Consider the following 14399-nt stretch of genomic DNA (forward strand, 5'->3'; position numbering starts at 1 on the left):
TGTTTCTTACTGATCCCCACATTTCTACTCGATCGCTTTTTGATTCTTACATGTGCCACCATTCATTTATATGTGAGAAAAATAGTCATTTAAGCAAAACAATTTGATCAGAACCTAAAGAAATAAATGAAAATGTATTTGGGACTATTTAGATCACTAAACAACAATGATGATGCTTAATAATAATAATAATAATAATAGTGGTATTATTGGTATTAATTATTTTTGTTATGGTAATATAGTAGTAGCACAATAATATGAATTATATTGTATGATAAAAGTAATGTTATTGTTATCATAATTCTACCTATTTATTATTGTAGTTATTGTTCTTGTTATAGAAATATAGTAGTAGTATAATATGATGTTGTATAATTAATAATAATTATTATCATAGCCATATAGTTATGTAATAATATTTATATAGTATTATAATAGTTATTATAATTATATTATATATAATTATAATAGTAGTAGTAGTAGTAGTAGTAGTAATAATTTTGTTGGTAGTATTAGTTGTTGTATACAAATTCGTGATTTATAATAACAAGTATTATTATATTTATGAAAATAATGTTATTATTTATTATACTTTTACCACTTAAAGATAATAATAATAATTATTATTATTATTATTATTATTAGATTTTAAAATAATAAATAATAATAATAATATATTATATTATATATTATATATATTATAATAATAATAATAATAATAATATAATAATAATAATAATAATTAAAACCATATTGTTATATTATAATAATAATAATAGTTATTATTATTATTATTATTATTGGTCATAGTAGTAATAGTTTTATAAAAATGTCTTGTTTATAGTAACAAGTACTATTTTATTTATAAAAAATATTGGTATTGTTAAGACAGTCATAATACATATTATGTTTTTATTTTTATAATAATGATTTATTTTCTGTCAAAGATATAAAGATCAGATATAAAACAACAATTTAGTTCTACATATTAGTTATCAGACACCGAAATAAACGGAATCAGTATTCATCCATCCTAAAAAAAATAGTTGGCTGATTTCATCCCATTCAAGCTGATCGCTGCCCTGCCTGTCTCTCTCTCACACCATATGTGCTGCACACGAGCAGGACTGAACGTTGTTAGGGATCTGGTGTGCGCTGCCATCGACTGCTCCATATGTGTGGTGTCTTGAACTGAGGATGAGAGAACCTCAAACAGCTGCTCCTCTCCAGCTGTGTGTCTCTGGAGGAGTGATGGGGGAACGGGGTGATGCAGGGGCTAGGAGAGGGGTGTGGGGTACCTGGCAGAATGTTACGGGTGAAAAAACAGCAAAAACTACCTAAAAACACAAGACTAGCAGTACTACTGTTCAGGAAGAGAGAGAATGCAATGTAATCTATAAAACCCCTTTGTTTTCTATAAAAATTGAAGTAGTGCAATATGACACATTTCTATTAAAAGTAACAAAAGTGAGGTAAAGAAATTAATAAAAAAAATGTTTTGCCTGTAATGCATTAATCAAAAATGACAGTAAATAACATTTATAATGTTACAAAATATTTCTGTTTCAAATAAATGTTGTTCTTTTGAACTTTTAATTAATCAAAGAATCCTAAAAAATATATTAAGCATACAAATCACGCACAGTTTTCAAACTTTATAATAATAATAATAATAATGCGCCAAATCATTTTAAAATATATTGAAATTAATTGAACTTTTAATAATATTTCACAATATGACTGTTACTGTATTTTTTATCAAATAAATGTAGCCTTGGTGAGCAAAAGAGACTTCTTTCAAAAAAAAAGAGGAAAAAAAGAAAAGAAAAGAAAATCTTACCGACCCCAAACTTTTGAACCGTAGTGTAATTAAGAGAGTACAATAAATTTTAAATTGATCTGTAACATTGATGCAGGAGTGTTTTGGATCTTTGTAAAGTGTGCGTGTCTCATTTCCAGGACCCAGAATGCAAACTTCCAGAACCCTCGCTGTGAGAACACTCCTCTGATCGGGAGAGAATCTCCTCCTCCATCTGTAAGTATCTGCACTCGTCCAACACACACACAAATCACAGAGTCATTTTGACAGCCTGAATGCTTAAATAGTCACCATAAATAGCACATTCGGTTACACTTTATTTTAAGGTGACGTAGTTACATTGTACTTACTCAAATAAGTACTGAGTAATAATAATTAACTACATGAACTTACTGTAGAGTTACCGTTAGGGTTAAGGTTTGGTTTAGGGTTAGTTACTTGTAATTATGCATCATTTATAGTTATTACTATAGTAAGTACATGTATTAACGTGTAACTACGTCACCTTAAAATAGTGTTACCGCACATTCTTATAGTTTGCCTGTGTAAATCAGTGATCTCCCCCACTGTAGTTTCGTCACTGTACACAGCAAGTCATTACAAAGAGGCGAGCCCTGAACTCTGTGCAAGTAAATCAAGTCTTTGTGGATGATTGAGTAAGAGAGAACCGACCACAGACCTCTAAAGCCAACTGTTGTTGGGCAACACTTCTTGCCTTGCTTGACCAAGCTTACAAAACTGGAGATTTATAGTCATAGATCGATGTCGCATTGATTTTTCATGTTTGAGGAAAAGGAGAAGAGAGATTTTGAGCCAGCTGCTCACTTACCAACCTGAAACACTTGGGTAACGGAAGCGAGATGTCAACACGGTCACCTGTTGTTGTTGAAATCACGCTGTCACGCCCGACGTTTAGAGATGATTGATTAAACGAGCGCCTCCGACATTTAGACCTTTCGTGTGTTTTTAACACCTTACTTTGGCAGCCGATCAATATGATTCTTCCAAAATAAGAACTGGAGCGCAATGCAAATGTAAGAGAGCACCATGGACACGACAGCACTCTTTCTGGACTTTTTCTGCGGCAAAAAGTAAAAACAGGATGTAGCTTGAAGTTCAGACACTGTTTTGGCAGTTTCATTCTTGTCTACAAAACAACAAAACAAACCATGCTAGACAGAAACAAACCCGTCAGGGAGTTGATTTGGTGGGACTGATACCCGCTAAGAATGTGTGCACATAATTAACTAGTTGAGTAAGTGTTCTGCACCTCCTTGTTGACTTGTAAAAACATTATAAAATAGATTTTCCTTTGCACCAAAATAAACATTCCCATTGAGTTCACTTAGCCTACCACCATTACAACTGCACACATTAGGTGGCACTGTACATACGTGATGTTAAAGTCAGTATAATGACGTGTGTTTTCAGACGCATCCAAATGCAGAGTTACTTTTATAAAAGTACTGCATTACAATATTGAGTTACTCCCTATAAAAGTAACTAATTGCATGTTACTTTTTTGCTTTTTCTCACCTAGGCTTGCTTGTTTGTTTTTTAATAACAAAAAAAGGCTCTTTCACACCATAAGTGAAATGAATAAGCCTCAGGCTGAAGGAAATGCAAATTCACGCCTGTACAGTAGAGGGCAGAGTTAAAGCAAACCTTTCTGCTGTGCTGTTGGATTGCAGATGAAAAAGTTTAGCACTCTTAGTTTATCTAAAGTAATTTTTTGCTTATTAGTATGGTTGAATTGGATCATATTTTTATTATTTAATTAATGCAGGTTTGCGTAATATTTAATATTTTGTTTGCATTTAACTGCTTTTATTAATTCTGAGGAATACTAAACCTGTTTTTGTGCAAGTGAGGTGAGTAAATGCCTGCTCACATTTAGTCTAGAACTACAGTAAGCATCATGTTCACTCAACGCCTCGTAACTTATGATTTCTCTCAACATGGGGACAGGAGAGCTGTCAGTCAATACACGTGGGAAAAAATGTACTTGCATACTACTTATCTGAAAATCTACCAGATATTTTATTGTACATTTTAAAGTAATGCGTTACTTTACTAGTTACTTTAAAAAAGTAATCTGTTGTCCCAACACTGTTCAATTATGACAATATTTTCAATAGGATTCCACGTGAGCTGGAATTTTGATGGTGAAACATTTCCCCATGCTCATTTTGCAACAGGTTCAAGTTGGTGACACAGATTTGCCATGCCGACAAACAGAAAACTTTTTTTGTATGTGACATTGCTGAAATTTCACCAATATGAACACACTTTTACTGGCATATTTGCTTCTCGTTAGAGTCATGCATCCCACTGGAAGAGAATCCGCTTTTATGAGAAACTCGATTGAATTTGAGACCATTATCAGATTGCTTACCAGATTAGTGTATATTTTTGGGTGAGTGGCAATGTTTTTGTGTCTTGCTAACAATTATTGCTCGTTTAACATTAGTAAAGTAAAACAAAATCTAAATTTCATGTACATATACTTTGTAGTTTACCTGTAGTGTAGGCGAGCTACAGATTATCTGGACTTGCTGGTGTAAGTTATTCCCACTCACACCGTGTACCTGTGTCCCCTCACACCTTTGTGTCTGGTCTTGTGTCCTCTAGACCCTGTGTGTTGGTTTGTGTGTGTGTGTGTGTGTGTGTGTTGGGAGTTCATGTGTACGTGTTTCTTGAGCTGGAGATGTCAGTGGTGTCTATCTGCTCTACAGTTTCTTGTCGTTTTCTTTTCTGCAAATCCACACAGTTGTATTTGACATCCACGGACAGTAACAGCCGTCACAGCTGGCAGTTAAAGCCATCGGAGAGTTCCCGCTCGTTTTGGTAACGGCCTCAGCTATTCCAACAGGTACTCAAATGCCCCACTCCCACTTATTGGCCCACCTCCCTCCCTACAAAAACAAGAAAACAACAGCGTGATTCCTCCCCAAACCACCTTCATCCCGACCCAAGCAAGCTGCCCTCGCCCCTGGTGTTTCTGTTGTGTGCTTCCCTGGTCTTGTCATCTGTGGGGCAGCATGTTCTCCCTCCACCAGTATTAACTCTTCATGTATCTGACATAGAATCCAATTTCCAAGAACACCGAGAGGGATAAATGCATTAACACAGACATTAAGGGAGAGAACCGCTTTTTAATTTAGTTTAGCTAATGATTAGCATCCTAAAGGTGAATTCACACTGACAGTTATTAAAACGTCGGAGGTCATTGAGCCGCAGTGCTAATAGATTCAAGTCTAGTTTGAATAAATTTGAACTCTGTCTTCTTTATAATGGTCCCTGGAAGTCATGTTGCTAAAAATCAGCACTGTTTAAAGTCGTCATGAAACGGAAGTTACAATAGTCTATTGTGACGTATATCTGAGTGAAACGGCTTCTTGAACAAGAAAAACTGGGCGGGACTTGATTTTGTCCATGGGGAATTGATTGGATTGTTGTGGTTTGCTGCTGTGATGTCATGTGAGTGACAGGTTGGCCCGCCCTTACGCCTGTAAACACGTCATCAGAGAAGAGAAGAGACGTTGCTGCAAAGGGTAGTTATTTTGATTAAAGATTACAAGGGCAGTAAAAAAAAAAAAAAAAAGTGCACGGATAAATCATTTAAAATAAATGCTGCAATAATCCATAAATGTAAGAATGTTCATGGTGACTTTAAAGTGACAAAAACATTCAAGAAATGGGCATGAAAAGCTGTGGAAAAGGGAGTGGGAAGAAGGGATACAACAACCAATAAAACACAGACCTACAACGCTCTCATTATACAGAGTAATGAATATTCAAATGTGAATGGAGAAAAAAAATCAAGAGTTGGGGCAATTTACTGTTTTTTAAAAAAAATATAAACCTATGACCACAAACTGATAAGCATCTTATCATTAGAGATTAACAACTATCATGAACAAATCAAATAGGTTATGGTAAATCTTAAGAAATATCAACAAACGAGCATTTTAACTTTCCAGAGATATTGGTCTTTATAACAAATGATCGACTTCTTATCGCTTTGCCATTGCAAAACTCTTTCAGTGTGATTGCCCGTTAAGTCTTGTGAACGAAAGTAACTTCATGTAGCTCGATAGATTGCAACAGTAGGCATGTCAGGCTTTGATTAGTACTTTTTATCTTTCAAAAGTGCATAAGTAGTCCTATTAGGGATGCATTAATACTGGAGTCAGTATCGGCCTCATGTCGTGTTCAAATTTAAGTTTTAACTAAGTGCTGCCAGCTCCAGTCACTGTTGAGAATCAGTGTACATTGGACTTGAATGCACAGATTGGACAGGCTTTTCGTTCATTTAGAAACAAGCGTGCGTGACTGAGCGTGGTGATTTTTCCAGCTGAAGGAAGAAGTTATTATGCTCTAAACTATATTGAGAACTATATTAAGTTTGAACAAGCCACTTTGCAAATGTTATAGGCAGACAGAGTACATTCATGCCACAGTCAAAGACTTCAGTGAGAATAAAATTAGCTCAATGGAAGCAAAAGTGGCTTTACATTAGTTTTGGGGCATTTTAGGACTAGAAGTATAAAGGAATATGTCTCTTCATTCTTGACTAAGTCACATTAGTTGTATGTTTCATAGTGTAGTTTAACTGCTTGCTGTTTAGTGAACAGTTGAAATTTGCAATTTTTGCAATAGTGTGCTTTTTACAAACCCAATAACATTGCATCTACAAGGCTGTCTAAATGATTCTAGGTGTGCTGTGGCAGTTTTATTATTATTTTTTTTATTAGTTGTATTATTATATGATATATTATATGTTATTTTATTTGATTATTTAGCACTTTACAACTGTTATTAACATCCACCATGTGTGATTCACTCAAAAGTGAACAGTGCTGCAAACAATTGTGAATTTAACTAACACTGTAATTGTCTCAAAACAAGGATATCAAATCTTTAAGTACAACTCTGGGGGGGTTTATTTGGTTTATTTGGCTACAGGTAAATTTGCAATCTAATCATAACTTTTGGAAACCATGCATTATACAGTATTGTTAAAAAGTCCAAGGCACGTTAGTATTTTCACCCCAAAAAATGGTTTTAAGCCAGTTATTTATTACTTTTGTTGTATGATGGTGAGATGAGATCTCTGTGTGGATCATACCGGCTGTTTTCAGACTCCTTGTGCATACAAAAATCTCACTGGATTATTACAATTAATGGCAAAAGGGATGTTTGGAAATGTAAACTGATATTCCCTACTGACACACTACAGCAAAAGATACTTTTTATAAGATATTTTTTTTGCCATTTGTTATTAGCTGATGTTACAGACCTTTTATAGTTTGTTGGCATCAGTATTGGTTATTTAATTATGTGTGCTAATATCTTAATTTTCTAATTTTACATCTAGATTACCAGTCATTCTTTAAGATCACTAATAATTTAATAACGAGCGAATCTCAGAGTGAAAATCCATTTTTTATTCTCCACATTATAACGTTATAATGCCTAAATGCATTCGTGGCATTTAAAATGACTGATTTTAGTTTTTCTTTTGGTATTTGGCCACAGTTTTAATATCAGTGGCTGTTCTTTGTGTAAAAGCCAAATTAAGTCTAAAATCCAAATGATTTTGTATGTTTGTTTGTTTTGTCTCCCTCCAGTACACATCCAGCATGAGGGCAAAGTACCTGGCAAACGCCCGACCCGACCCCAACAGCAGCTCCGCAGCAAACTAGAGGAACACTGTCTCCTTTCCCTTCAGTCTAAAGCTACCCCTCATCCACGTCTTGTTCCCACAGCCCAGACAAGTTTCACCCCAGGCCTACTCATTTAGCCATGTTGATCTTTGATGCGTGCTCTCCTACCCAGCTGATAAAGGACGTCCTTGCATCATGTAAATACTGCTGTCAGAGGAATGTTCCAGAGGCCTCTTGTGCTGTTTCCAGTTGGCCGGTTCAGTTCAGGCAGCTAGTTCAGCGTGGCGGCAACAGAAGGGTTACTCTCAGCCCTGAGTGTTTGTGTGTGTGTGTGTGTGTGTGTGTGTGTGTGAGCATCTGTGATGAGTATGAACTACATTACGTACAGATACGTTGAGTGACGTGTGTGTTGATCCATGCTGCCCTTGCTCAATTGTGGTGCTCTTGCCAGAGGTTCAGAAAGGTCCAGAACTGAAGAACTGGACAGGGTTTAATGCCCATAACCCTACATTCCTGATTGGCCTCTGTCCTCTGGTCATTTGAAGAAATGTGACCTTCTCCATTTTCAAGACCTACTGCCACGTCCAACTCTATACAGTTAACATCAGTGGCATCTACTGTAATATAACTGGACCAATCTAATCTTAATAGCGTGAGAAACTCTTGAGCATTGAGAATTTCCTTAGAACTCTAAGGAAGAGTCTAAGGGTTTCTCTTATTTTTGGCTTGGATAGCAATGAAATGGTTTGAGAAATAAGGCCAGAAACACGCTCTATGCTAGTACAGAAATGCAGTATAAATGTATTGTACATCCTGTGGCACTAACCTTCATACTCAAGGGGGTGATAGAGAGCCAGATGTGTTTTTTTATTTTATTTTTATTTAGGTTGCTAGCTGAGTAAGGATGTTTCTGAAATTCCCTCCTATACACTCATTCACTACTGACTGCTAATATACTCCACTAACATAAGTGAATAATTGAAGAGTGAATTTGGACACTTAGTGCACATAAAGTGCGTCGAGATGCCGAAGTTCATTTGGCATGACGCTTGTTGTGCTTGTTTTCTAGTGGCCAGCTGTTGAGTGTACATCGATTGCAGTGCATTATGGGATTGAATGAGTACACTCAATAATGTTCAATTATGTGATTTTGAAAACAGCCCAACTTTCTCTTCAAAAAGTTGCTTTGTCATGAGAGTAATGGATCTTAAAGACAAAAATTTGAAATAAGATAAAAACGAATGCTCGCTTTAGCAAACTTTAGTTTAGCTTTTACGTTTCTGTACTTGTGTATAGTACGTTTCAGGCCTAAATCTGTAGCATACGCTGGTTGTGGGAAGAATGGATCTTTTCATCTCATTTAAAGGCTTGAGTTTTTGGTGTGAAATTAAGGTTTGTAGATGCCGTGTAGCTAATGAAATCCTTGTTGGGTTTTTTTTTTCTCAATATACATGGACTGCATTAAACAAACTACTCATTTAGCTGGGCTATATCCACTGCCATTGCTGGAAAACCTGGAAAAACGGAGCCAGACAAACCAGCCTAACAAAGAGGAAATTGAGAGAATTTCAGATTGTTGACCAAACCCTGATGATCTGGATTTTGACCAAACGCTGATGATCTGGACAACCTCGAACTGCATTTGCGTCTGAATATTTTCAACTCCATTTAATCTGAATTCAGCAAAAATCTAAAATTGCTTTGGCTGATGCTGGGACCTTATCATTTGTCCTAATACTGTACAAATACGGAGACACTGGGACCAGCTCAAAGATGATTCATCATCGCTCATCAGTTCCAGGCAAGAGGCTGGGAGAGGAGTTCATTGTACTGTACACAATGTAAACTGAACATCTGAACCTTAATTTTGCTGATCGGTGGAGTCCTCAGGGAGGGGGGACACCAATATGGCAGGAAGTGAAGTCATCAATGGCCTGTCTTGTTTTTTCTTCTTCTCAAAGAAACTGAAGAGAGACCGCAAGCCTCAGTAACTTTTGCTGTAATTCAGTGTGACTTTCAAAAGCCCACAATTTCCTGGGCTTGTTGCTTCTGTACCACAAATTGCTTCCATTCCCAGAGTTGAGAGGAATCTTGCCATCCCTGAAGAAGACATAAAAGTGATGTGCTGTCAAACTGAATATTTTCCCCTTGATGAGAGCACAGACGCACATGAGACAAGGCCAACAGCTGGCATCTGATCCGGTTGGACTCCCTGTCTCCTCAAAAGACCTCTCTCTGGTGCTCTGGACCTCATATAAGGGTGCCAATGTTTTCATACCATGGGCATCATCTGTCTCACATTCACACACCTCAGGACCACATTCTTCCCTCATACTGCCAACGTCTGGATTTCCGGACACCTAGTCCATGTCATGTCCTCACCACATATTCAGGGCTCAACAATACGTTTTTATTAGTCCAACATTTTCACTTGCCCCACCCAAAATTAATGAAGATATGTGTGTATAATTATGTTTTTTCATTAATATATATTTACATTTTAGATATTGTTCACATTAAATATGAAGTGTGTATGTATGTATTCATTTAGAGCTGTGAATAATGACAGCTCTAAATGAATAATGATAAAGGTTCATAAGTGAAGTTTCATGCTGACCCCGGTCGAGTGGGTCATTCTTATTGTTGAGTCCTGATTTTCCATCTCACAGAAAGTCGTGTGGGAATGCAGAATTGCATGCATGCTTTGTAAATGCGGATGGGGATGTGGGACTTAAAACAAATGCCAATGTGACAAAGTTGCTCAGACTCCCCGACTTTTATGAAAACAAGCAAGAACTTCATGGTTAGGAGAATTAAAGGGATGTATCACAGCTATAAACAAACAGAGCTCATTATTTGACTGTGAGCGTTTTATTTCATTTTCTTTCTTTTTTCTTGTTCTGCTTCTCAAAGCATGGTCATCCTATAAATGTGGAATGGAGCCATGTTGTGTGCTACTGACGCTTGCATTGGTTTCTCGGTTGATGCTTCTTTTTTTTTATCAGTGAACGAGGTCTGTACATCCTTGACTGTGCCAATAACCAACAGCTTTGTACCTTCTGTGAATCTCTAAATGTTTTTCATCTTTAAAGTGGACTTTTTTTTTCTCATGAGCTCTGCGTGGCCTGAGCAACCAAATGAGACACCTGTGAACATGAGCCTGACGTTGTGGGAGTATCTTTATTTTTCTCTGTAAATGACCACGTTTGTGATGATGCGATCTCTGAATTTATGTCGCCATTTACTCCTTGGTAATGTCATACTGCAAAAATAATGTATATACAGTACATTAAGGAAATATTTGCAAGAAAATGGCCCATTAAGGACATGGAATTGTTGTAGTGCAAACAGATCATTTTTAATTATCTTTTTTTTTTTTTTTTTTTTTTTTTAGTCTGGCATATTTTTAGACATATTAGCAAGCACAAAATATTTTGTCTCTTTCATGCGAATAAATGATTTTGGTCTTTTATCAAGATGTTTTTATATGACTTCACTGTAGGATGACCTTTTTCAGTTACTAAAATGTTGTAAATGTTTTATTGAGCTTGAACTTTAAGATTAAACCTAACATTAACTGATACACGTGTCTTATGTTTAACTATTAGCTTGTTGATCTCTCTGCTGCAGAACTTTTATTTGTGAGTATAATTATATTACAGTATTATAATTGTGTTTGTTCTGATTAATCCAACATCATGAGAAGTGTGAAAGATCATTTAATTATTTAATCATCTTTAGCTTACTTGTCATTTACTTGTAATTAGGCTATATCACACCACATAAGCCGCACTCTTTAAAATAGCAAACTGGCCATGGACATCATCTGTGTCACTACAGCAAAGACTACAGAGATAAATAAATAAATAAAAATATTAAAAAAAATACATATATAGTTTCATAACATAGATAGATAGAGAGAGAGATAGAGAGAGAGATAGATATATATATATAGAGAGAGAGAGATATATATAGAGAGAGAGATATAGAGATATATATATAGAGAGAGAGAGAGATATATCGTGAGCTTAGAATTATAAGGTTCTATCTCCGTTTAGGGTAGTTCTGAGATATTGAGCATCAAAGTTTTTACATCCCAGCTGGCAATGGAGAGATGGAACCTTTTTATTTTATTAATAACTACTAACAAAATATTTTTATACAAAAATAACACCACACAGGCATTAATGAACACCTAATGGATCAGATTATGTCAAAAACTCAATTTCGACCAAAAGTGGAGAAAGAAACTTATAATTCTAAGGTCACGATATATAGAGATATAGAGAGAGAGAGAGATATAGAGATATATATTGTGGATCTAAGCGCACCGTTGACTTCGTTCTAGCGTATAAACCTAAACACAGGAGGGCAGCATTGTGTCATTCAAAAGAGAGGACTTTACTATGGACAAGTTCTGAAGGGTAGGTTATACCAGCTTACTAGCCTACCACCTAGTATTTAAAAAAAAAACAGTAAGTGAAACAGTTTATTATTCCAATATTGTTTCAAACGCTATTTGTTCGATATTGTTGCCACGTGGCATCACGTATCATGTTTATACTTTAACTGTTTCCGGTGAGTTGTCTAGTCATTTAAAACTTTTAATCAAACGTTGTGAAATAATAATAATAGATTGTCAGTCTCATTAAGTAGGCTAATGAGTCAAGAAAGAGATGGAAAAAATTGCAACAGATTCATCAAATACACTGGAAATGGACGGTCGAGAGCATTGCATCGTGGGATGCAATTTTCCACATAAAAAGATCTAATATTAACTGCTCATATTATATCATGTAGTTGGTCTATTCTATAGGGAATTGTTTACGTAGGCTACTGAAAATCTGTATACTTACTATATAACACTGAAGACTAAGAGTAGGCCTATGCGGTTTTGAATTTCACTACATTAATAATGCATTTAATTAAAAAATTCTGTTTTTCATACATAGCCTACATACACAAAGATATATTAGCTACAGTTAAAAGTTATTTTATTTTTTACAAAATTTTTCATGTGCCTTTTAGTTACATCTAACCAAAATTTCCTACAACTTCACTGTTGTTTATTTCTCTGAATGTGCGAATGTTTGGAGCTCTGTGTGTTACGTTTTAACATGTTGCCTAAAGATTTTTGCATTGCAATGCATTGAATGCTGTCTGGGGGCTGACAGCTAGGAAAACAGAAATCCCAGTGTTGTGTTTATGACCTCAGTCATGGAGGGGGTCAGTGTCACAAACAGGACAGACACCCACCATAGTGGCTTTCCTGTCAGCCGCCGCCTCTCTGGCCCTGTGTGTGCGTGAAGGGGAAGAGGGTGGACTTCTGGGAAAACACAAAGCACATAATCAAGGGATCTCTACACAGAGCACACCCTGCTTGTCTCCTTCCATTATCCATAAAAATGTAAAACGTATATTTTTTTTGAGAGCCAGACAAAGTCACAAACTCAAAATGTGAACAGGCATCAAAGAAACAAATTAGCTTACCAATCCACACAAATGAAACTCTTGCGTGTGTGTCACAGGACCTCTTTTCCCTCTAATACAAAATGCCACAGGTTTATTCCGTAACTGGGATCGCAAATGGAATTCTGCACAGCCTAATTGGAAATTGAGTTAGGCCCCTATTGTTGAGCCTCAGGAATGCATTGCGAATGCAGTGGAGTGGTTAAGTGAATGGAAATGAGGGTGATGCCATGCAGGCTCCTGTGAAACACCCCTCCATAGCAGATTTGCTTTTATTAGACACAGGGCTTAATGCCAGCACATTTAGTGTGGCTTCCCCTCGCTTCACGGTTGGGCCTTTTATTTGTGGACATATCAATGTGTCTGATCATAGGTGATATATCTTCAGGGGTTTTATCATCTGCAACCATCTGCTTGAAAAATGATTTCAGTTTGTCAGGAAATTGTTGGGGGCTTTCCTAGTAGATGTTCATTTTGTTATGCTGTCAATATTGGAGAACTTTTCCAGTCCCCACATTTTTTAAACCACATTCTTGCATAAATTAACAATTTGTTTGAAGAACTACAAATGGAAATAAAAACTGCTAACATTTTACAATAAGGTTTGTTTCAATTAGTTAATTTAAAGAAACAGTGAACAGTACTTGTACAGCATTTATTAATCTCCATTAATGTTAATTTCAACATTTAATTTTTTTAAGATCCAAAGTTTTATCAATTAACGTTAATGCACTGTGAATAACATGAACATGTACATTTTTATTAAGGTTAATTAATGCTGTAGAAATATGTAGTTCATTGTTAGTTCATGTTATTTAATGCATTAACTACTGTTAAGAAATTAGATCTTATTGAAAAGTGTTACCTAAAAATGTTTTCCGATATCAAAATTCAATCCGGCCCGTGTAAGAATAAAGAAGAGAAAAGGTCAATTTCAGTTGTCTTTACACTCCATCTAGATGGAAAAGATTTTGAGTCACGGTGACAGGGCAGATTCCTCAGATCCATACAGAGGGGCAGCTGTCTTCAGGGGGTCTGCATACCCATTCCTCACACCCCACTGGCTCTTTTTAACATCATTCTCCACCAGCAGGAAGGAGCAGGCCACTCTGAAAGACTCAATCCTGTTGTCCCCTCTCCTTTATTTAAGAGCAGTGTGGAGAAGCAGGCATTCCTCCAGTGCTGGCTTTGATTGTCAGTTAACTTCTCTCAAACTCCACCCATTGCTCTTCTCTAATACCCACACCATTCAGAAACATCTAAGGCTGCTTATTCTGAGCCTTACGCTCTTTTCTTACCCATTTTGTCAGCTTTATTCCCCCTCACTGTCGCGATTTATATACCTCCGTGTTCTTTCCCACCACAGCGCAGGGACAAGGGAAAGTTAACAAGGTATAACCCACATTAGTGCACCACGTTGCCTCTGAATACCCCAGAATACC

The 14399-nt window shown here is 36.2% G+C and overlaps 1 protein-coding gene across 1 annotated transcript in view; it reads left to right on the plus strand.

The window, feature by feature from the left end:
* Window positions 1–11068, plus strand: part of ttyh3a (tweety family member 3a) — a 67841-nt gene extending 56773 nt beyond the window's left edge. Inside the window, exons 13-14 of the mRNA XM_079871969.1 lie at window positions 1960–2035; window positions 7453–11068. Of these exons, the coding sequence (XP_079728095.1) occupies window positions 1960–2035; window positions 7453–7527 (151 nt within the window). The 3' untranslated portion in view covers window positions 7528–11068. The remainder of the gene's footprint in view (window positions 1–1959; window positions 2036–7452) is intronic.
* The last annotated feature ends 3331 nt before the right edge of the window (window positions 11069–14399 follow it).

Source organism: Squalius cephalus, assembly GCF_949319135.1.
Source record: "Squalius cephalus genome assembly, chromosome: 1".
NCBI classification, from domain to species: Eukaryota; Metazoa; Chordata; class Actinopteri; order Cypriniformes; family Leuciscidae; genus Squalius; species Squalius cephalus.